The sequence below is a fragment of the Gymnoscopelus braueri genome, assembly GCF_963280865.1.
Source record: "Gymnoscopelus braueri genome assembly, chromosome: 8".
Classification (NCBI taxonomy): Eukaryota; Metazoa; Chordata; class Actinopteri; order Myctophiformes; family Myctophidae; genus Gymnoscopelus; species Gymnoscopelus braueri.
In genome coordinates this window covers 33247163-33272171 of record NC_137609.1, presented here as the reverse complement: position 1 = coordinate 33272171, position 25009 = coordinate 33247163, and the positions used below count along the sequence as shown (strand labels likewise).

The 25009-nt window shown below is 39.5% G+C and overlaps 1 protein-coding gene across 1 annotated transcript in view; it reads right to left on the bottom strand.

Annotated features, from left to right (window-relative positions):
* Window positions 1-25009, bottom strand: part of LOC308090989 (teneurin-2-like) — a 133741-nt gene that overhangs the window by 74404 nt on the left and 34328 nt on the right. Inside the window, exon 2 of the mRNA XM_080436264.1 lies at window positions 2707-2959. Within this exon, the coding sequence (XP_080292390.1) occupies window positions 2707-2959 (253 nt within the window). The remainder of the gene's footprint in view (window positions 1-2706; window positions 2960-25009) is intronic.

Genomic DNA, 25009 nt, shown 5'->3' with positions numbered 1-25009 from the left:
TGACATCTAAGGTTTGGAGGAGTGGCCCGTTTCGGACAAATGCAGCAATCATATTCCATCCTGATTTGCGAATTCCGAACATTGCTGGCCCACAATAACCTACCTGACCTGTAGTTTTATATATTCCCCCCCCCCCCTGGCCTGTCTGTTTCTATGCCTGATTGTCAGAGGTAAGAAGCTATTTAGCAATCTAGTACTGCCAGTGGCTCTGCAACAGTGGTTGAGTTGCTAGAATCTATTGCTCTGCAAAGGAGGCGTTTTGTCAGGTGCTAGATAGGTGTTTGATGTAGAGCTGCGCATGAATTTTTATGTGTTTCACCCCCATAGTGTGTGTGTGTGTGTGTGTGTGTGTGTGTGTGTGCGTGCGTGCGTGCGTGCGTGCGTGCGTGCGTGCGTGCGTGCGTGCGTGCGTGCGTGCGTGCGTGCGTGCGTGCGTGCGTGCGTGCGTGCGTGCGTGCGTGCGTGCGTGCGTGCGTGCGTGCGTGTGAGAGAGAGAGAGAGAGAGAGAGAGAGAGAGAGAGAGAGAGATGGAGGGAGAGAGAAATCTCTCTTCATCTGATCTCCAATGTATCTGGGAGACGGACCTCAGAGAGAAACGATCTACTCACTTAAAAATAAATGCCATAGATAATGTTTATCTCAAATGGCCCATATGTGGAACACTTGCAGCAACTGGAAATGTGAGTTTGTCAGTTCTTCTAATCCCCCAGATACCAGAGCAAACACATTGTTGAAGGCGCGGTGTGGTGACCTGACCTAAAACTGACCATCAGGCATGACAGCATGAGACCTCTAGGCATTACAATCCTGTTATACCACACGAGCGCGTGCACACACACACACACACACACACACACACACACACACACACACACACACACACACACGTCAGAACATCAAACCCTGCTTTGATCTTACCCTTTGATGGAGTTTTACTCCCCACTTTTTTCTATCTATCTCTCCCTCTCCCTATCTCCTCCTTTCTTTGCCTCTCTCTATCTATCTCTACGTTTCTCTTTCCCTTTCTACGCATTCATTCATGCCAGCTGACCCAGCAAGGCGTGTCTGAACAGAATAGAACAGAGCAGAATAAAGTACACACATAATAGAACTTAAAAAGAAGATAACATAAGACCAGTTATATTTAACTGACCCTGTTTTCTAACGGACTTCTAAGGATTAAGGCAGTTGTTAAAGAGCAGAGCAGCCAATCACAGCATTTTCTGAGGAGCAGAACAGCCAATTAGGGTGAACTACAGAGACGGCAAAAGGAATTAAGATCCTGAATGATCAAAGACTGGTATTACTAACCTCTATAATCCATGACGATTTCTTTTTTCTTTTCTTTTTTAAATCCTTCACAAAATGACTGTTAATGAGGTTTGAAAAAACTGATTTATGACATTTCAGAAATTAAGTGCCACAATGTGATTTCCACCATGGTGGAACAAGGCACTGGCACTGACAAAATGATTGACAGTACCGACGTGCAGTACAACATATTATATGGGACGAAATTGAAGTTGAAAGAGAACAGAGTCCGCACACTGGTCACATTGGACTGGATCCAACTCCAAAGGTATTTTTCATTATCACCAAGGTGACGTTTCCCTCAGTTTCCAGGCTCGCAACGTCACCTTGCTCTGCTGGTAATAGAAAATACCTTTGGAGCTGATTCTACAAAAGTCTTCAAAATCCTAACAGTTTTCTGAAAAACGTATGTTGCTATATCAGTGGTTCTCAAACTTTTTCATGTCAAGGACCCCCAAAATTATATGCATTTGGCCCTCATCTCAAAATATGTTGTTCAAGGCACCCCCAGAAGCAAAGATTTTAGTTAAAAATGTTCGCTTTAAAAATGTATGGTTGGAATAACGTGTTCCTTCCACCTGCTACGTCCTACCGCGGAAACTCCCCCTTGTCAGGTGATAAGAACCGGCCTGCTCACTCCTCATGCATTGAAGGAAGCATGAGCTCAGTTCGGGGCTCTCCCCAGGTTGGCAGAGGGAGAGTAGCGCCCAGGATTACAAGCTAAGGCATTGGCACTGGGTGAAAAATAGGGTTACAAAATCGTGGGATAGAATTTAGAAGTAAAAAATATATATTTTAACTCATTCCCTGCCTAGAACGACTAAAACGACCTTTGTCCTTTAAGCCCCCTCTGCCAAGAACGACTAAAACGACTTTTAATTTTTTCAAAAAAAAAAAAATCTTTTTTTTTTTTCTTATTTATTTATTTATTTTTTAACCCAAAGACCAAGGAGATATGATTTGTTGAAGATCTAGACTCCCATCCACTTCCTTGTTAACTTAAAACTTAAACATTTTGTATCTCGGCTCCTGAGTACTTTTTTTTTTTAATTAAAAATCTCTGGCAGTGGGCAAACGCAAAAAAATAAAGTTCTGGCAGTGAATGAGTTAAGATTTGCACACATTTTCACGATTTTTCAAAAATAGCAGATCTACAAGCTCATAGCGCGTCACTTTGTGCCGCGCTATGAGCTTGTATATCTGCTATTTTTGAATAGCCAAAGTATAAAATGACACAAATGCATTGCCAGTTTTAATGGGTTCATATTTGTCTCTCTGTCTCTGGATGTGTGCGTGCTCTATTCACTTGGTTACGAAATTTACTCATGAATTTCAGACACAAAAAAAAAACATTTCTCCCAAAGAGAATGATGATGTTTAGTCGTTCTAACTCACCTGGTTTCTAGTGGTACACTACTGTTGAGTGCCCAGCTGTCCTGCAGTTGCACTGATTCTGGCGTCGTAGGCCCCTCCCCCTGGGCGTGTCCAGCAGGGTTGTGGGCGGTGTTTCGACGGTTAGCCAGTGTTGGTCTGTTCAGGGTAGTGGCTGACGACTGGTGATGCAATGCGCTCCGATTGGGAGTACTGCCCGACGTGTGCGGGGGCGGAACCGGAGGCCGCATAGATGATTGGCCGAGGGTATGAGAACCTGAAAGAGAACAGGAAAGGTTGAGAAATTATCAATTTGCCACTTAAAGGAAGAGTTCACCCAAAAAATTACTTATTTTATATCAATTGCACGCCCCATGAAACCTTGAATTCATGGATTTATTTTAGTTTTTGTCGCATTCCTAAGCCAACAATTTGATGACCGTGTGTATTTCCGGTAGGAGACACAAATAATCTACTTTGTGTCTCCTACCGGATACATTAGTCGGTAGGAGACGGGAATCAAATTATTAGCTTAGGAATGTAACAAAAACAAAAACAAATCCATGAATTCAAGGCTTCATGGGGTGTGCAATTGATAGAAAATAAGTCATTTTTGGGGTGAACTACTCCTTTAAACCACTTATACTTAGTATAAGTACCGTGATCGGTACTGCATTTGGTCTGCTCAAACTTTTCCCTCTACACCAAATCTCATTGCCGAAAATAGCTTATCTACAAATTAAGCGTCAGCTATTTTCAGCGAATGTTCTCCCCCTAGAATAATGATGCTAGGGTTCAAGAGGTTACGGAATTTTACATGTACAGAACTAATTGGGCCGCTTGGGACACAGAAAGTTCGCGGTTCAATCACCGGCTCCGCTTGGATTAGTGTCGAAGTCTCCTTGACGCAGACACTGAACCCCTAACTGCTCCATATGAGCAGGTCAGTGGCTCGCATGGTTTCCTCCGCCGTCGGTGTGTGAATGTGTGGGTGAATGGGTGAATGTAAAGCACATTGTAAAGCGCTTTGGATAAAGGCGCTATATAAATGTACCATTGACTCTTTGGAGGGAGATATACATTTGTTTTGACAGCCGTGCCTACTCATTTGAATACTGACGCAATGAGCCTAGAATAGACGAACCTTGTTTTTAGCTGGACACTTACAACAGCAGACAGGTCTTGAGACAAATGGGTTCAAATACAGGTATGTATTACACATTATAGGTCCAAACTAGCTGAAATTCCAATATTGATCATTGAATGACCACTCTGACTGACATTTAAAATATTGTGCTGTCTACTTGTGGTTTTTATTAGAGATTATTCATTTAAATTATGTATTCCTTGTGAGGCTCACGCATCCAAGCAAGTCAGGTTTCTGCAAATAATCACTACAGGGATTTATATATATTTTCTTTTTACATTTCCATGAGGTCAAGGTCAAGGTCGAGATGTCTTTATTATTATATCTTCTATATGGGTACATAGGAGTAAAAAGGAATCTGATTCCTTAGATATTGTAGCAGCTATCATAATAATAATAACAATAACAATGATAATAATAAAAAATAAAATAATAATAATAATAATAATACAACAGGAAATAATAGAGGGTAATAAGTAATATTCAAAGGATAGCAGCAGTATTAAGAAAAAAGTACAGTTTGTCCTTTGGTAGCTGTAGATGCTGTTCCTAGGTTATAAACATCTAGATGAACCTCCTACACGAGCCCCCCCTACAGACCCCCATTATTCATCGTGGTTGAATACCAAACATAGCCTATAAAAAATAAATGTAGCTGCTGAACACTTTGGTCACAATCTCCCATGAGGCCCAGACAAGGATCCAGGAAGAGAACGCTCGTACTTTGAATTTTGCTGCGATGACATCATCAGAGGAAAAATTAGAGTATGCACACAGAGTCCATAAGACCTATATACTTTGTAGTATACGACGAATAACGCACGTAGCCGATGTACAAGCTCACAACGTGTCACATCGTGACGTGTTTCTTGTAGATCTGGGTTTTTTATTTTACTTGAAAGAATTCTTGAAAATGTTTGAAGATGTTCGCCTGTGATAGCATGCCCAAAGGGATAGGGCTAATATAGCTAAGCATGTGTGCTTACTGCTTATAGGAACTTAGTTAAAAAGGTCCTTTTGCATACCTACTTCAAGGGAAGGTGTGTAGGAGCAGGCAGTCAATGCACGAGACAGGAAAAAAGGGAGATCATTTCGGTCGCACTGACCTTCATCAGATATCTCGGATACTATCCGAGATACCCGATGAATACCTCAGATACCAAATGAAGGTCAGTGTGACCGAAACGTTGTATTTGCATTAAAAAACTTTTTAGTTGTAAGTGAAGACAATGTGCGTCATCTCCCTTCTTTCCTGCGTGTATAGGAACTGAAATCTCCACTCTGATTGCTCTGAGCAATGATCAATACTTATCACAGCCATCCATTCACCAACACGACACCTATTGTACAGAAGACTGACACTTTCACTTAGCCCACTCAGCTCGTGCCACAGCTAAGATGGTATCACACTAAACCAAAATGGTGCTGAGTGGCAGCAGAAAGTGGTTATTTGGGTCATAATCAGCTCTTTTGGTGCTATATAGCACCTATCTTACAGTTGAGCAAATTTCAGACAGATTTACAGACAACCATTCACAGTATACAGACAATACTGTTTTAATCAGTATATAAAATGTACAGAATGTGTCCACTCCACAGTATATGAACTATATGATCGTTGACTGGTGTCAAACTTCAAAATGTGAAACATTTTACTTTACTCAAAATAGTGAGCAGTCTGCAGGGTGATATAGGTTACTAACAGTAGTTGTGTTATTTCATCCTCCACCTCATCCACCCACTCTTATCTCACATTTGCTCAGTGACCTAGATTTTCAAAAAGACATGACACAAGCACTGAGTGAATGAGTGACAGTGTGTGTGTGTGTGTGTGTGTGTGTGTGTGTGTGTGTGTGTGTGTGTGTGTGTGTGTGTGTGTGTGTGTGTGTGTGTGTGTGTGTGTGTGCGTGTGCGTGTGTGTGTGTGTGTGTGTGTGTGTGTGTGTGTGTGTGTGTGTGTGTGTGCGTGTGTAAAAGAGAGAGAAAGTAGGAGAGTGAGACATTTTCTCTCTCTCTCTCTCTCTCTCTCTCTCTCTCTCTCTCTCTCTCTCTCTCTCTCTCTCTCTCTCTCTGAATGTCTCAAGGGACAGCTGGACAGATAAAAAGGAAGAATGAGAAAATGGAGGGATGGGGTGAGATGAGCCACATTCCTGGAAGGAGAGAGGGGTGTAGTACCGTATTAACCCAAATAAGAGACCTCCGCCCCCTTTTCAATATCTGTTTTTGAAGAAATAACGTAATAAAATTTAATCTTTTACATAAATTAGCTATTTAATAAGGGGGAAAACACCACTGTTGCCTACTGGTATTTCTATTTCAATTGTATTATTTCATAGTGAAAAAATATATATACATTAATATATATATACATATATACATATACGATCAGTTTCAGGTTTTAGTTTCATGCAAACAGACGTTCCAATATTTAGACATTCTGGCTGTGCCCTACCTGTCTGAGTTTCAGCGCACTGGTTATTAACGGAATAATCATCAATTATTATCGTCCCTAAAAATGTAGAGTAGCCAATTAGTTTTACCCCCTTTTTCTCCCAATTTTTATGCCAATGAATTCCTCCCACTCTGCTTGCTACTGCTGTTGTACCCTACTGGCTCACCTGCTGGTGAGGAGTCCCCACCGGGAGAACGTTGTACCCTACTGGCTCACCTGCTGGTGAGGAGTCCCCACCGGGAGGCGGTAGCTCCTCCGTCCAACTCGTTCAACGTTCCCCGCTGACAGGCACCGCACCACTGGCCCGCCCTCCCCACCTAACGATGAACAATTGTGTTCATAGAGACGCTTGGCAAGCCGGATGCACCGCGGCGGATTGGAACCCCTAAACCATTGGTTCTCAAAGTGGGGTCCGGGGACCCCCGGGGGTCCTTGAGGGGGTACCAGGGGGTTCCCTGCAAAATGTGTTAATAAAGCGTCACAATCATTTTAACCCCTTTATCCACATTTTATACTTTGGCTATTAAAAAATCTTTGAGTGCAAAAATGTCATTTTTTTAAAGGTGAATATTTTTTAACACAAATCTTTGCTTCTGGGGGTCCCTGGCACAACATATATTCAGGTGGGGGTCCGCGGCCAAATATATATCAATTTGGGGGTCCTTGACATGAAAAAGTACATTTTTCCCCTGCGCCTACCAGGCTTAAAACTGCGGCCTACTGTCAAAGACAGTAGGAGATAATCTCACCTTTGTATTCGTATATGTGAACTTATTTCTTCCTATTCCTAATCTCCCTTTGTTACACTTATTTTTACGATGTTTCTCATTCTTAGTTGTATACATTTCTTTCTGTATCTGTCCTGTGTTTCTAACAGCGACATGACAACAGAATTTCCCTCCTGAGATCAACAAAGGTCTATCTATTTTTCCACAATAAAACATGTCTTGTACTGGGGCCAGTACCGTAATACGTTTGTTCGACCCTGGGTGTGATACATTCTCTCCTCTCCTCCCCTCCCCTCCCCTCTCCTCTCCTCTCCTCTCCTCTCCTCTCCTCTCCTCTCCTCTCCTCTCCTCTCCTCTCCTCTCCTCTCCTCTCCTCTCTTGCTATCCGTCAGTGTTTATATGTCAGTAATCTGCAGTGAAAACCCTGGACTTCATCTAAAGACGCTTAGATCTTCAGTGTGTGTGTGTGTGTGTGTGTGTGTGTGTGTGTGTGTGTGTGTGTGTGTGTGTGTGTGTGTGTGTGTGTGTGTGTGTGTGTGTGTGTGTGTGTGTGTGTGTGTGTGTGTGTGTGTGTGTGTGTGTATGTGTGTGTGTGTGAGCGCAAGTGCATAAGGGTCCATTTCCAAGGCATCAAATCCATGTGACAACCATTGAGAAACTAAAAACGATTCACAGTCAAAGGTGGACAAAAACACACACAAACGCATGCAGATGGCAAGTTAAAAGGTTTTAACACACACACACACACACACACACACACACACACACACACACACACACACACACACACACACACACACACACACACACACACACACACACACACACACACACACACACAAATGGTGGTGCCCTGCTGTGATTCAATAGTTGCCTCCTTAATGTGATGCAAAGGGACGCCAACATTTCAAAAGGGACCCAAACACAGATTCACCAGCACACATTCTCTGTCACATTCATACACACAATGACCAAACCAAGTACACAGACACACAGACACACACACACACACGCGCACATGCCGTACTTAGAAGACAAAGGCAGACACACACACACATGCACACATGAACGTTTGTGAGTGCGCACAAACACACGCACACACGCACGCACACACACATATGCGCACGCACGCACGCACGCACACACGCACGCACGCACACACACACACACACACACACACACACACACACACACACACACACACACAACCCCTAACTGAGTGTTTGGGAAGTCAACAGTGTAATTCAAGAGATTAGACTAACAGCAGGCTAGCTTCTCTGTGCACTTACACTATATACACGCACACATGGGCGCGCGCACACACACACACACACACACACACACACACACACACACACACACACACACACACACACACACACACACACACACACACACACACACACACACACACACACACACACACACACACACGCAACCCCCTGGTTGTTGTAAGCATTAGAAAACCCAGCTGTGTAAATCAGTGTTTACATTGTGCTAACAGCAGGCTAGCTAGGCCCGTCCGACAACACCACAATGGCAAAGCAGTGTTCACCAGAGACATGTCTTTGCAGCGCTGGCTTCCTTAAACCCGATTCATACCCTACGTCGTCGCGTGATGGTGTCGTGCGGCGACAATAGCCGACCTACAAGCTCACAACGCGTTGCATCCGCGACGCGTTGTGAGCTTGTAGGTCAGCTATTCTCGGCCGTTCTCGGACGTGCGGCACCATCGCGCGACGGACTTCTTTATGTTCTTCTTTTCATTCTTCAGGACATGCTGCTGCATGATGTACATGCTGTACTGAGAGAGAGAGAAAAATACCTTCTCACTTTTATCACACACCTTCAATTGATTTTCAATATGTGGTATTGTTGTAAAAAAGCATGAAATGCAGCTAACACTTCCCATGACAGTCTGTTCAGGCTGGCTAGCTTAACTCTAAAGGATCATTTATAATATAACTGTGTATTTTCAACAGTAGGTCAACCTGAGTGCCCCCATGTCTCCACAAACGCAACAAATGTTGTGACCTTTGCAACCCTGAAGAAAACAACTTGTGTGTGTGTGTTAATAATTTGTTGTTTATATTCTGAACTTGTTTGTATTGAAGCACTGGGACACTCGTTCCACACTCGTTGTTTCGAGTTTGCGGGACATCAAAAGCAAATGAAAAATATTTGTGCCCCTGTAACTTATTTTACAAATGTGGACTCAAATAAAGAAATTGAAATGTGTGTGTGTGTGTGTGTGTGTGTGTGTGTGTGTGTGTGTGTGTGTGTGTGTGTGTGTGTGTGTGTGTGTGTGTGTGTGTGTGTGTGTGTGTATGTATGTATGTATGTATGTATATATATATATATATATATATATATATATATATATATATATATATATATACATATATATATATTTATATGTATGTATTGTATACCCATTCTTGAGAATCGGGACAAAACCTTTATTTATTTATTTATTTTCTATATTCTTCAATTATGCCGGGAAAAGATATTTAAAAAAATCAAAGTGTTGACTATTAAACGATGTAATGGGCCAACCTCGCACAGTTTTTTTTGGGTGTCATCTGCATAGAATGGCATATCTGACGGAGTTGACATCTGACGGAGTTGACAAAATGCTATGTTTTTTTCATTCCACAGCACTCTTAGTGAGTTGACTTTTTTTTTTTCAAAGTTTCTTAGGTTCTATTAATGCTAATAGAATTGCACTTCTTTTTTTGGTTTGGATTTTGAAGGACTGACGGAGTTTTAAATGTTATGTTAAATGTTTTGGTAGGACATGATTTGTCCAAATTCTCAAGAATGGGTGAATATTATGATTTCTTTTTTTTCCAGCATTTCTGCTTTTTTGCAATGCAGAGATTGAACAGAAAATACAGGTATGGTTGGAGAGAGGGGGGGGGGGGGGGGTGAGATGCAGTAAAGAGACTTGGGTGGGACTGGACGTGGGAACCCGGGCCATCTGCAGGAAGCTATAGCTTTATTTATGTGCTATACGCTCTTATGAGCTGAGCCACCTGGCAGTGTCCTTTTTACACTCATTACACAATGCATAACATAATACTGCATTTACGATTTAACTTACTATTATTACGATTATTGTTGTTGTTACTACTATTATTATTATTATTATTATTATTATTATTATTATCTTCGAGAATTATTTTAATGAAAATTGTGACATGAGAAATGACAATAGAGGGGAGCAGGAGTGGGAACACAAGTGCGTGTGTGCACACACACACACACACACACACACACACACACACACACTGAAACAAATTCTAAAAGCTAACATATTCCATTACTAAAGAGCACTAACAGAGAAATTAAAATGATTACCTTTTGCTCATTTTGAGTTATGATGTGCTTTACAGATGAAAAAACATAATCAACTAAATCTAATAAAATAAACAGTCACATTGTGTGGAGGGCTATGGGAGAAGAAAATTGGCACATACGACAAAACAAACAAACATAAAACGGCAAAATCCAGAATGTAAATTTAAGTCTAACCCCTATGGGTCCAATCTTACACTTTAGAGTTAAATTAACAATCCCAATATTGCTGTGCAATTATATTTAAAACGTTTTATTATTTTTATTTAGTGATTTAAAAGATGATTGATTTATTCAGCCACCCAGGCAGTGCATTCCACTGGCTGAACACAATATGATATTAGTTTTTTTGTTTTTTTAAGAGAGAGAGAGAGATCTTCAAAACCCATCAACATCCTTATGATTTGCAACATCGAACAGATATTTCCAATTATTTTCCACTGACACCGTGCAGCTCAAAGATAAATGGTCTGTACAAAATAACAACAATAATCTTAATTCATATTTCTGTTGTTTAGCAGTAAGATTATCATTTGTGAGAATAATATTTTTTTTTATGATTTTCTAGAATGTTGAAACAATTCCACTGACTTTGAAACATACGCAGTAAAATCCCCAGTGTTAAAATATTTCTAACAACCAAATCCATTTGGTACCATTTGTACAATCTCAGAGTTACACTAATACTCAGATTCTATGTGTAGCAGAGTGGCCATTGAATTGGATTAAATCAATGCTGCCTCTGTCCTTGGACAACTCAACATACATGGTTGAATAATTATTCAGTGGATTAAGGCGCAAACCATGAACCCCAAAAACCTGGATTTAAATCCAAAGCATTTCCAGCTCCCACTTCCAGCTCCCACTCCTACTTAAATTATTATTTTTTTAGGGATGCCATTTTTTTTGTCTCTCTAAAACATTATTTGACAAAAACGTTTTTGACAATAATATTTTGTTACAGTACATCTGAAGCAATTAGGGATGCACCAAACATTCGGCCACCGAAATTATTCAGCCGAAAATAGGAAATAGTGTTTGGAGTGAAAAAACGGAATAATTATTCAAATTAATTAATTCATTAATTATTGCAGGTCTCGGGTCAAAGTGGTTAAAGGCAACGCAAGACGTCTCTCTGTCTCTCTCGGCACCATTGTTGGTACAGAGAAAAATGCAATCTTTTGTGAATGAGTCATTATATCTTATTCTATAGCCTGATTTTTAGTAAGGTTACAGGGTTTCTCCGAGACCAATTCAGACTGCCAGGACTGAATAGGTCAGCGCAGAGACTAAACGTCAGAGAAATATACCACGACGGCATAATGTAGTTGTGTACGTGACACCACCCATCACACGGCCTATACCCTTACAGGAGAGCGTGTACTAGGGCTGAACCATCATTATTATATCGCATCTAAGTATATGAACATGCAAGATATTAACATTGCAAAAGTGAACAATATCGAGATTCCCCCCTCTTGCCATGAACAGGTATGCACAGCTAAAGCCAGCGAGTCACAAACATTGCTTCACACTCCGGGTGTTCAATAGTTTGGATTAAAGGGATATTCCACCCCGCCTCAAGCTGAAATCAGGCTGATCCGGTGCGTTTCAGGAGCGGACACATATGACTGAATAAAGAAGGAGCTGGAGCAACTCGGACGATTTGAGCCTTTTTTATTTTGATCACAGGGTGCAAAGCACAGAACCCCCCCCCCCCCCCAAAAAAAAAAACAATAACGTTTCGAACCTTATCGAAACGTTCTCGTTTTTTCCTGTGCTTTGCACCCTGTGATCAAAATAAAAAAGGCTCAAATCGTCCGATTTGTTCAATTGTTTGTTTCAAGCTCAGCTCTTCCAACGATTCTTTACCTGTGTGTTGCGGAACCTCTCATAGAAAATGTTTTACTATACAATGTGTGAACTACACTTTAATGCAACAAGCAGCTTATAAAGCCTTCCGTATGAAAAGCTTTACCGTTAACGTAGGTTCCTTAGCCTTAGGTCAGATTCGAGACAGCAGTATACTGACATTTGTTTATTGTACCATCAGTGCTTTTAGAAGCAAAGCTTAGCACGTTTTTCAAGTCAGATGAAAGTAAGTGATTGATGTATGTATGTATGTTGGTGGACTTTAAAAGAGCGTGTCATGTGAAAAGACAATAAGCATTTGACTTGGAATTCAAAATCAGAGTGACATTGACTTGTCAGCTGCTTTTTGAAGAATGCTTAGTTTTCACTGTTGCTACTCTTACAATGTAAAATAACAAGTGTGAGCAAATTGTCATATTATTAGAGGCTATTGTATCGTTATTTAGATGTTTGGCAGAAATATTAAGGTATCAAATGTCTGTGTGTGTGTGTGTGTGTGTGTGTGTGTGTGTGTGTGTGTGTGTGTGTGTGTGTGTGTGTGTGTGTGTGTGTGTGTGTGTGTGTGTGTGTGTGTGTGTGTGTGTGTGTGTGTGCGCGCCAAACATTCTCACCAGTAATCTTGAAGCAGCTTAACAAATCAAGCAGAAGGACAATTAGTGTTGCCATTGTTTTAATTTAGCAGTCACAAAGCGCTCTCTCTCAGTGCCAATAATGACCCCCCTGAATCTGGCTTCTACAGTCAGTGACCTCCCCAAGGACACGCATCAGTGCTCTCTAATACAGACCAGACCCATCACTGTGCCTTGTTACAACAAAACCATTACACAACACAACATAAATTCAATTCTTAATCACGCGAACCCTCGCCTCCCTATTCTTGGAGTCATATAGGCAAACATTTAGCAAACATAGCAGATCTACAAGCTCGCTTCGCTTATTTCTGGCAAAGACATTTGGTGCAGAGGGAAAAAGGAGGGTCCCCCGCGTACAGACCCCTGGGGGACCTCAGCGAAGTATATAGTTTAATATAACTTTGGCGTCCCTATTTTGGGCATATCATCATTATACTGTAGGAGAAATGTATGTTGTGGGCTTGTAGATATGGGCTATTTTCTTTGTGTGGCACCATCGAACGATGAAGTATGAAATAGGTCTAAGTGGTAAACAGTGGTGCACAGTCTTGCCACGAAAACAAGCCCAAAATAATTAACCATTTTCACCACTTGAACCGTATATACATTCACTATTTGAAAATGTGAAATATTTCGAATATTTTTGAAACACACAAATCTTATATAGGGGTCCCTGGCACAAAATATTTTTGGATGGGGTCTGCCACATGACATGAAAATATGTGAGAGTCAATGGTTTAAACAGCATTAGGAAGGAAGCCCAAATAAACAACTTTACAATAAACAATAAACACTTTAAAGCCCCCCAAAAAAAACGAAACCCACAACAAGGCCTACCAATATTTACAAGCAACTTTACAGGAAAAACAAACCCAAAGTCACTTACAATAAGTGGACATTTCAACACTGGTAGATCATAACAGGAACGCCTTATCACTGCAGAACAATAACGACAACATAAATTCTGACAAGAGCAACCTAAAACACAACAGGGACCTTTACTATACTGTAAGACTGTGTATTACAGAATATAATAAACCTCAGAGGAACATACTGTGAATGGACCATTAAGTCTAAAACAACAACATAGTGTTAACGCCAGCAATGAAATGTTGTAAATGTAAACACAAACAGACTACAATCGTTGATGATGGTGATTTTAATTTAGATTTTTGACAATTAGTGTCAATGAGAATTGTCATATACTAGGGGAGATTGTCAGGATTTGGAACAAGGGAGGAGCATAGCGGGGGAAATAAGACAGGCACACACACACACACACACACACACACACACACACACACACACACACACACACACACACACACACACACACACACACACACACACACACACACACACACACACACACACACACACACACACACACACACACACACACACACATACAATGAAACAGTATTTTAATAGCTAGTATATTCTAACAGACAAGCTGGCAGTTGGCTGCCAAAACACATAGCTAACAGGCGAAGAGATGGATAGAGGGATAAAGAGAGGACGCAAGAAAGAAGAAAACAATTACTAAGAATGGATGGAGAGAGAGAGAGAGAGAGAGAGAGAGAGAGAGAGAGAGAGAGAGAGAGAGAGAGAGAGAGAGAGAGAGAGAGAGACATGGGGTAAGACATTGGGAGCGGAGGAGAGAAAACACAAAACCTGAAAGAGAGAGACAGAAAGAAAGGAGACATATGAGATGGAGGGTAACACAGAACACAGCCCCAAGAGTAAACTGCAGCACCCTGCTGCTCTGTAACACAGGCTATTGTGGACACACACACACACACACACACACACACACACACACACACACACACACACACACACACACACACACACACACACACACACACACACACACACACACACACACACTCACACTCACACTCACACTCACACTCACACTCACACTCTCACTCACTCACTCACTCAACCCCTAACCACCCTCTTGACAGCTATTAGAATAGATGGGCGTATAGTAATGCCAGGGAGCCAGCCAAACAATAACACAGTAAAAACATTTAGGCCAGTTTAGGATGATAGAGAGACTATGTGGAGAGAGAGAGAGAGAGAGAGAGAGAGAGAGAGAGAGAGAGAGAGAGAGAGAGACACACACACAAGGGAGGCAGCGAGAGCAAGTGAGAGAGAGAGAGAGAGAGAGAGAGAGAGAGAGAGAGAGAGAGAGAGAGAGAGTACACATACGTATATACGTATAGGAGAGGAGTACAATGGGAGAATAATGTATAGGAGGGATGGGAGAATGGAGGAGAGAGGACGAATGACAGGGAGCAGGCGAAGAGAAACTGAAATACAGAAAGAAAAGGTTTGTTGTTGAAAGCATTCCATATGCATTCCATTCTCTCTCTCTCTCTCTCTCTCTCTCTGTCTCTCTCTCTCTCTCTATATATATATATATATATATATATATATATATATTGGCAAGCAAGCACTCTTGCTTTTCAAGAATCTTGCCCACACGCCATGTTTAAATCTATTCAGAAACATCTACAGTTAATCTGTGATGAATGTCGGTGACGCTAAATGATGATAGACATGCACCACACAATTCACCACTTAAGACTGACTTATACTTCATAGTGCAGCAGTGTTGCACAGCACAATCTAGAAGCTTGAGACGTGTTGCGACGTGTTGTGAGCTTGTAGATCTGCTATTTTTGCTATTTTTGCAATTTCTGGAAAGTTTCTTCTGTTATGACATGTCCAAAATAGGAACGTTATGTTTAAAGTGGTTCAATTTATTTTTTATTTTTGCCACATGGCACCGGCATATTAGGCCTGGGCTATTTTTGAGAAAGTAGGGATGCCAATTATTATTATTATTACTATTACCATTTAAGCATTTCATTTTATTATTTAAAATTATTTAAAATGTTTCTCTCCATGGAATAAATGGAATTGCCTTGGGTGGACACATATTTGTCATAAAGAGGTCAATTAAAAGCTACTTTCATGGCTTTAGTTATTATCTTACATGGTTAGATACGTTTTTATTTTATTTATTTTTGTATTTATTTATTTTATTTTTTATTATTTATTTATTATATATATTTTTTATTCTTCATCTCAGATATCTTATCTCATGATCCTAAGGGCTAACGGATGTACAGACTATTTTTACATTATTATTCCAATGGCAGGACACTTATACCTTGATTTTGTTTTACTTGTATTATCTTAAAGACAAAATAATGAGTTACCTTAAAAACAGTTGTATAAATACGTTGTGTTTTATAAATCCATATGATTTTGGTTATAATGACGTATTTTTTTACAAGGTTTCTTCTACCTCAGCAATGTAAGAGATTTAGACGATTTAATTTGACATCCTCGAAAGACAAATATAATGCTTTAGGTCAGATATGGCGGTACATGCAGTTGTTTAGATCCTATTTTTGTTTTGCTTTTCTGGCACTCAATGTATATCGAGAAAAAAAAAAAAAAAAAAAAAGATGAAAAGAAACTGAAATGTTACAGTTCTGAATATATATATTTTATTTTTTTTCTGTTTGGTGTTTTGACAGACGGGCACTGGCTCCTTCCAATTAGTAGTTAGAACAGTTGCTCCTCAGATAGCTGTGGATCAACGTCTCTAATGACTTACACATGGGGGGAGGGGGGACACCTCAGTTTGCTTATGGGGTGGAAAGGGGGATTCAGTCTGTGTTTGCGTGTGTATGTGTGTGGATGTGTAGGGGGAATAGGGGTGGGAAAGAAGCTACTTGCACTGCATATATACATTGTCTTAGTTATTTTTGTGCTTTTCTTATTTTCTTTGGTTCCTTCTCTCTTTTTTTTCTTCTCTCTTTTATTTTTATTGGGGATTTTCATGGTTCATACTTCTATAACGTACAGAGATAATTTTGTATGGAAAAAACTATGAAAAATTGTTCAGATATTAAAATTACAAGCTGGAATGTTCGTGGAATGAGAAAATTGGCTAATTTGAAACAAGTATTAAATAGAATAAAATACCTCCAATCCAAAATAGTGTTCTTACAGGAATCACATCTAATAGCATCAGATATAGACAACTTGAGGAAAAAATGGCCTGGTCAAGTATTTCACGCATCTTATAATAGTCATGCAAGAGGTGTAATTATTCTCATACATAAATTAATACCATTCCAAATGATAAAAACTATACAAGACCCAGGTGGGAGATATGTAATCATACATGGCCTTATTTTGTCACAAAAAATTAATCTTATAAATGTATACGGTCCCAATGAAGACAACCCATTTTTTTGGGAAAATCTATTCTTAACAATATCGGCCTTGGGAGGTCACTATCTGATCGGGGGTGATTTTAATATTGCACTCGAACCGGAGAATGATAGATCAACCCGAATTGATACAACCCATGTACAAACTAGGAAAATTTTGATTAACTATATGAAAGAATTAGGACTTATTGATGTATGGAGAACTCAAAACCCAGATAAAAGGGAATACTCTTGCTACTCAAGTACATATAAGACCCATTCACGAATTGATTTCTTTCTTATTTCTAGGGGACTATGGACTAAGGTTAGAAAATGCTGGTACAATAGTATAGTAATCAGTGACCATGCCGCAGTATCATTGGAGATCAATTTAGGCCAACTGGAATATTGTTTAAGATGGAGATTACAAGTTGAGCTGCTACAGGATACAGCCTTTGTTAATTTTGTAGAAAGCCATATTGATACATATTTTGATCTAAATACAGATGAAACTACAGCCAGTATTAGATGGGAAGCATTTAAATCTTATATTAGAGGAATAATTATCAGTTACTCAAGTTCTAAAAATAAACAGCAGAAACAAGAATTACAAAAACTAGAAAAACAAATTAAAGAGGCTGAGAAAGAAATGTATAATAATAATAATCCTGGGAAATTACACAATCTATCCATTTTGAGAGCTAATTTTGATAAGCTAACAACTGATAAAGTGGCAAAAAGTTTAATGAAGACTAAACAGTTATACTATGCATGGAGGATTAAAAAAATGCAGTCTGAAAAATCAATAGATAGTATAAAGTTAAAATCAGGGGACATATCCATAGACTCGGTAGAGATTCATAATTCATTTAGAGACTTCTATAAAACATTATATAAATCGGAAAATACAATAAATAAACAAGCACAAACTACATTTCTTGATCAGTTACAATTTCAGACTATATCAGAGGAAGAAAAAATTGAATTAAATAGCCCATTAACTATAAACGACCTTAGTGAAATTATAGGGGAAATAAATAGTGGCAAAGCACCCGGACCAGACGGGCTACCAATAGAGTTTTACAAAACCTTTAAAAAACAACTTCTAAAACCACTTCTTGACATGTATGAAGAATCATTTAATAAAGGAATACTCCCAGATTCATTGAGATTAGCTACAATAATTGTGATATTAAAACCAAGTAAACCTTCAACTGAATGCTCATCATATAGACCGATTAGTTTAATGGGATGTGATATGAAAATTTTGTGTAAAGCCCTCTCTACTAGATTAGATAAGTACCTGCCCCAATTGATTAATGAAGACCAACAAGGTTTTATACAGAAAAGACAAGGATACCATAATATTAGAAGAGTCTTAAATGTCCTGCATGAGAAACATAACGAAAAAGATACGGCAATGTTATCAGTGGATGCGAGCCAAGCTTTTGATAGAATAGAATGGGATTACCTCTTTGAAGTGCTACCTAGGTATGGACTTGGGGGAACTTTTCTTAAATGGCTCAAATTACTATACACAAATCCAGCAGCTGAGATATTAACAAACAGCAATATATCTAAACCTTTTTTTTTGCAACGATCGACAAGACAAGGCTGCCCCGTCTCTCCTTTGCTATTTACGTTAGCCATCGAACCATTAGCTATGGCTGTAAGAGCACATACAGCAATATCAGGCATCAAAATTGGGACTGTAGACCACCGTATTTCTTTATATGCCGACGATATCATTTTTTTTGTGACAAAATTAGAAAATAGTATTCCCAACCTAAGTAGTCTAATTGAACTATTTGGAAGGTTCTCCGGTTATAAAATCAACAATTCAAAATCTGTATTAATGTTTTTTAATAAGGAAGAAAGACTTAGTCCCATAGTAAACACCCCATTTATGACAACTACTGAAGGCTTTAAATACTTGGGTGTCATGATTACCCCAGAGATTGGGGAAATAATCCCAGCAAATTACAAACCTTTGGTGGATAAAACAACGGAAATACTGGCCCGATGGACCAATCTACCTATATCTATGATCGGAAGAATAAATATAATAAAAATGTCCATTTTACCCAAATTCTTATATTATTTCCAAACAATCCCATTGCCACTCCCTAACTACTTTTTTGACAATTTAACTAAATTATTTAGCAGATTTATCTGGAACGATAAGAAAGCTAGACTTCGCCTTAATTTGCTATATTTGCCTTATGAAAGAGGTGGACTCCAACTGCCTAATTTTAGATGGTACTATATGGCAGCCCAGCTGACCTCAGCATCGTATTATTTCAAAACTAGTTCACCTCCAGTATGGGTTGGCATTGAACAAGAATCTGTCTCACACTTACCATTACATTTATATTTATACTCATCAGATGTTAAAACAATTAAAAAATGCACAAAAAATCCTTTTCTTAAAAATACAATCTTAGTTTGGTATGCTGCCCATAAACATATGAACGATATGCCTATATTATCACAGTACACTCCTATTTGGGGAAACGACCAGTTTATACCTGCGAAAAAAGATGGCGGCTTTAAGATGTGGCATATCAAAGGTATTCAGAAAATAATGGACCTCTATGTAGACGGAGTTATGCTCTCATTTGAACATTTATGTCGGAGATATCAGATCCCTAATAAACATTTTTTTAAATATCTACAATTAAAAAGCTTTATGTCATCAAAATGTGAACAAATCATGTATGTACCACCCCTATCAACATTGGAGAAAACATTACATTCAGAGGGGAAAGGACACATCTCTATATATTACAATCTATTAGTTGAATATAGTACTGATTCGACAATAGATAAATTAAACGCTTGGAAATTAGACATTCAAGAAGACATTGATGATAATGAGTGGAAACAGGCATGTTTAAAAGCACAAAAGCAGACAATAAATACAAGATTTAAATTACTCCAATATAAGTGGTTAATGAGAATGTATATAACTCCTGTCAAACTCCATCATATGTCCGCTAATATTCCAGATGTCTGTACTAAATGTTTAATTGAGAAAGGAACGCTATTTCATTGTATGTGGGAGTGTCCCAAGATCCAGATATTTTGGAAAGAAATCATAAAATGTCTGTCAAATGTATTTAAAATTATAGTTCCTGTAAGTCCGAAACTCTGTATACTGGGAATCTACCCAAAGAACTTCTTACAAAGTCCAAACCAGACCAAAATCTTAGACTTTGGACTCCTCCAAGCAAGGAGAGCTGTAGCGTTACACTGGAAAAATATGGAGGCACCAACACTAAGGACATGGCACAAGGAACTCATGAGTTGTATTGGACTGGAAAAATTAACATATATAACTAGGGGAAAGCTAAATGAATTTGACCAGCTTTGGGAAACGTATATGAACGTTATGGACATTATTATTTAAGAGAGAAGGAAACTGAAAGTAATATTTTATTAAGTTGTTTATTTGAATCAAGAAAGAGTAACACAATGTGATAATTTTTGTTTTGTTTTTTTGAATTGCAAGTGCAAGGGGGTATATGTGTATGAATGAGTGTGAAAGTAGATGTCATGTACTGTATGTTACAAAAAATCTATAAAAACATATTTGAAAAAAAAAAAAAGTAGGGATGCCAAGGTTAATGTTGTTTTACTGTGAACAGTGCCAGTAGAAAGTAGTGAAAATCAAATAGGAATATAAATAAACAAACAAACAAACAAACAAACTTTAACAACTGCAGTGGCTCTGACAGATGGACATGGACATGGTTCAACCAACTGGGCATTGTTCTGGGCCCGCACAGGAGGGGGCACAGATTCAGCATTGGTGTATTTTGCAACTTCTGTAAATTATGAATCCTGTGTTTTCCCTATTGCACTGGGGTTTACAGATTAAATCATTTAATTTCCGGATCATGACATTTTTTCTAGTGTGGGTTGTGCATGACTCAACCAATCACAGTGATGGGTGAAGTTGAATCACACCCAGACCCAGACGCAATGCCGTCAGATGCAGCCTTTGGATGTCACGTCTGGCTGTCACGTCGGTCAAAAGAAATGAAAATAAAATAAAATATCAAACTCTCCTTGACATGTTGTTTTCTCTCTAGGGTTAGATTTGTTTTATTTTGTCTCCTTGCTCTCCCTGTCCAGCTACGCCCAAATATGGAGTGTGTTGTCTAACCTTAATGTGTCATCATGGCAAACAAATCAGCTCCATAAATGGGCATAAAAGGGACAAGGACTGAAAGACACAGAGGTCTCCATGGGCATATTGGTCGGTAGGTGTGAGGGCCGCACAGAGGCCCGAACTCTAGATGTGAGTAGCAGCCCGAACCTCTAGTTGGTTAAAATTGGTTAGCATGATACAAGCATGACATTTTTGTGTGCCAGGAACAGCCTCAAAGATTGAACCTTTTTTATTTAAATGTGTATTTATTTATCTATCTATCATATTATTGGTCCTCACCATTTGTCATTATAATATGGTACAATTTTTGTCTACTTGGTCTGTGTATCAGAGGAGGGCTGTGGACATTTCAGTAACCCTACCGATGACAACATCGGTAGGCAGGTTTGGTCATTTCAAACAATATTTCAATTGTTTTATTGTCTCCGCCGGAAGCGGGGAGTATGTTTTCGCTTCGTCCCGCTGTGTGTTCACCTCCCTCCTAGCCAAGCTAACATTGGTCAAGCTCCACGTGACACGTGTCAATATGTTGACACCAATGCCTTTGATTGGCTAGAGGGACGCATGACGAAATAAAATCCTATAAATAGGTGTGTCACTTCAAAAAGCCATTTATGTTCTTTGAAGTGAGGTAAGACAGGATCAATCAGTCTTGATTGGAACAGTACCTTCCAGTACAAATCACCCGTCCGTCCGTCCGTCCGTGCGTGTGTGTGTCCCTCTGACAACACCTAACATTGGTCAGTTTCACGTGACATCACAATATGTAATATAAATATATAAATAACTTAGACAGGAGAGGCTGAGATCACACAATGCAACTAACTCCCATTATGCAAACTGAAGAAGCAGAAAATGAGCATCTGAAACCTGATGAAGAAGCAAAGGCGCAGAAGGCCAAAGCTAAGAAACAGAGAGAAAGAATGAAATTAAACAGAGACAAAGAATCCCTAAATGACAAAAAATCCCTAAATGACAAAAAACGCAGACAAGCCACAAATGCTGACAACATGACACAGCAAAGATTGCTACAATCTCTGGAAGAAAAAGTACAAGAGTCTGTAAGGAACATCGAAAGGAAAAGAAGGCACTGGTCACAGTATTCAAGTAATGAAAGACAACATCAACAAGCACATAACACCAGTAAGAAGAGACGCTACAGATCACAAGAACTAGAAGTTGATGAAGCTGCTGCCGCATTCTTAAAGAAGATGTCAGAAAGTGGACCCAATTATGTCTGTTTCTCCTGTGAACGAATTCTCTACAGAGAATCAGTGGCAGAGTTAAAACCTGCAAAGTATACAGCAACGATAGATATTGTAAGTCTCCTGGACAAAGACCCAACTGCAATCAAGCAAAACAACACTTGGATCTGCCACACATGTCATCGGTCCATTAAACTAGGGAAACTCCCTACACAGGCTTGGGCTAACAACTTATTACTCGATGCCATACCCCGAGAACTGCAGGATTTGCACCCGTTAGAGGAAAGGTTGGTAAGTCAACGTATTGCCTTCATGAAACTTGTTGGCTTGCCAAGAGGCAGACAAAAGGCAATCCATGGTAATGCAGTCAATGTGCCATCTGACCTAGACACTATTATCAAATTATTGCCAAGACTTCCTGAGACTGCTGAGGTTGTTCCCCTGAAACTAAAACGAAAACTTGCCTACAAGGGACACTATATACATGAATATGTGCGGCCAAAAAAGGTGCTTGACGCCCTACACTGGCTAAAGCAACACAATCCTCTATACAATGACATTGACATCTGCAATGACTGGGAGGACCGCTGGATCCAAGAAAACAGTGAATTGTGGGAAGCCATGACGACCATACCACAACAACCTTACCCAAACAAGAATGAAACCACCTCTGCAACTGCATCTATACCCAATATAGAACATTTGTACAAGAAATTAACAGATTATGTTAAGTGCAGTGACCTAACCATCTTTGATGTACCTGGAGATGGGAACTGTTTTTACCATGCTGTAGCAACCACCCTTGAGACAGCAGGTATACAAACTATCACAGGTGCTGACATGCGCACACAATTGGTTACCTTTCTAGAAGACCCAGTGGTCCAGAAAGACTATATGCAATTTCTCGCATTGCCCAATGCTGAAGAACATCCAATTGATTCACCTGAGTTCATATTCCAACAGCAGCAAGAAATGAAATTGATCATTGAAAAGATACGCAAAAGCGATTGGGCCGACAACCTTGCAATAAATGCTGTGGTAAACATGCTGAATATCAACATACTCATCTACAATAGTAACACAGAAAAGGACTATAGAGTTGAATTGATCCCAAAACAAGGCCGAAGTCTTAATACTGTAACAATTGGCCACCTTGATCAAATACATTATGTAGCACTAGAGAAAACTGACATAGATCAAACACACCAATCAACTGCTGAAACTGTTCAAGACAATGAAGATGAAGAAGACAGACAAGCATTTGAACAAACCAGTCAATTACGAGGACTCCCATATGACACATTGCTTCAAGAAGAACATTTTTTAGATGCAGACATTACATATTCAGTCGCCCCTGCAGAATACCAAAAACCACGCGCATTCTACCTAGACGACAAGTTTGAAGAATTGGCAAACCCATCAAAGTACCCTTATGGCCGTGGTGGTTTAAAAACAGAAAGAGAAAAAAACATCACACACAGAAAATATTTTAACCAACGCCTTTTGCATTGTGATGGAGGGACAGCGAGTGCATTTTCCGGCAGCGGCTGCGCAACAACCCAGTAACGGCTGCACGTCAATTTCACTATCGTCTACAAGCATATTTCAGAGACTTCATTGGTGGCACGGCACGTCCAATCCACTTGGTGAGCTTGTAGATTTCTTCATACGTATTGAATTTCAACAGAGGGGTTCGCCACATGCGCACACATTATTGTGGATAAAGAATGCCCCAAAAGTTGGTGTGAGCACAAATGCTGAAGTTGTTGCCTTCATTGACAGACATATAACATGTGCAATCCCAGAAGACGATGGTGTACTCAAAAAATTAGTCCTATCAGTACAGAAACACAAACATTCTACAACATGCAGAAAAAAAGGCTTCTGCAGATTCAACTTTCCACACCTTCCGAGTACTGAAACCTTAATAGCCACAGTTCAACATTTGTTTGAGAATAAATATTTCTTTAACATTCACCTTTTAACAAAGAACTTTTTGTTTAACTAAAAGATATATCTTTTACCCTATTGTATCTCATTACTTATTGTTATGATAATATAATTGCTATGATATAGTAACATGTTCTATTTTACCTAAGAATTAGAACATTCCTAGAGAACTATGGTTAAAGATAGCGTAAGTGATTTCATTTGATTAAAATAGCACGGGTCTGCTGGCGGAGACTTGTGCTCCGAGGAGCACATTTTCTAGTTTAAAATGTTATTCATGCGAGAACAATGGCTTCCATTATAGCGTGCTAACTTTCCAGGAATAGAAAGCCTGCGGTTTCTATTAGGTTCGCTTCCCCATTGATGTTGTCACTGCTATAGGCGGGTTTCTGAACTGTCCACACCCCTCCTCTGAGACACAGGCCATAAATAGACAAAAATTGTACCATATATTAGCAAGGATTAATGAGGACCAATTATGTGAAGATAGGTTGAAAATGGGTGACGTGGTCCTTTAACTATGGCCCCATTATGACAACAGATTTCATCTAATGGTTAAAGAATGTGGGGGAT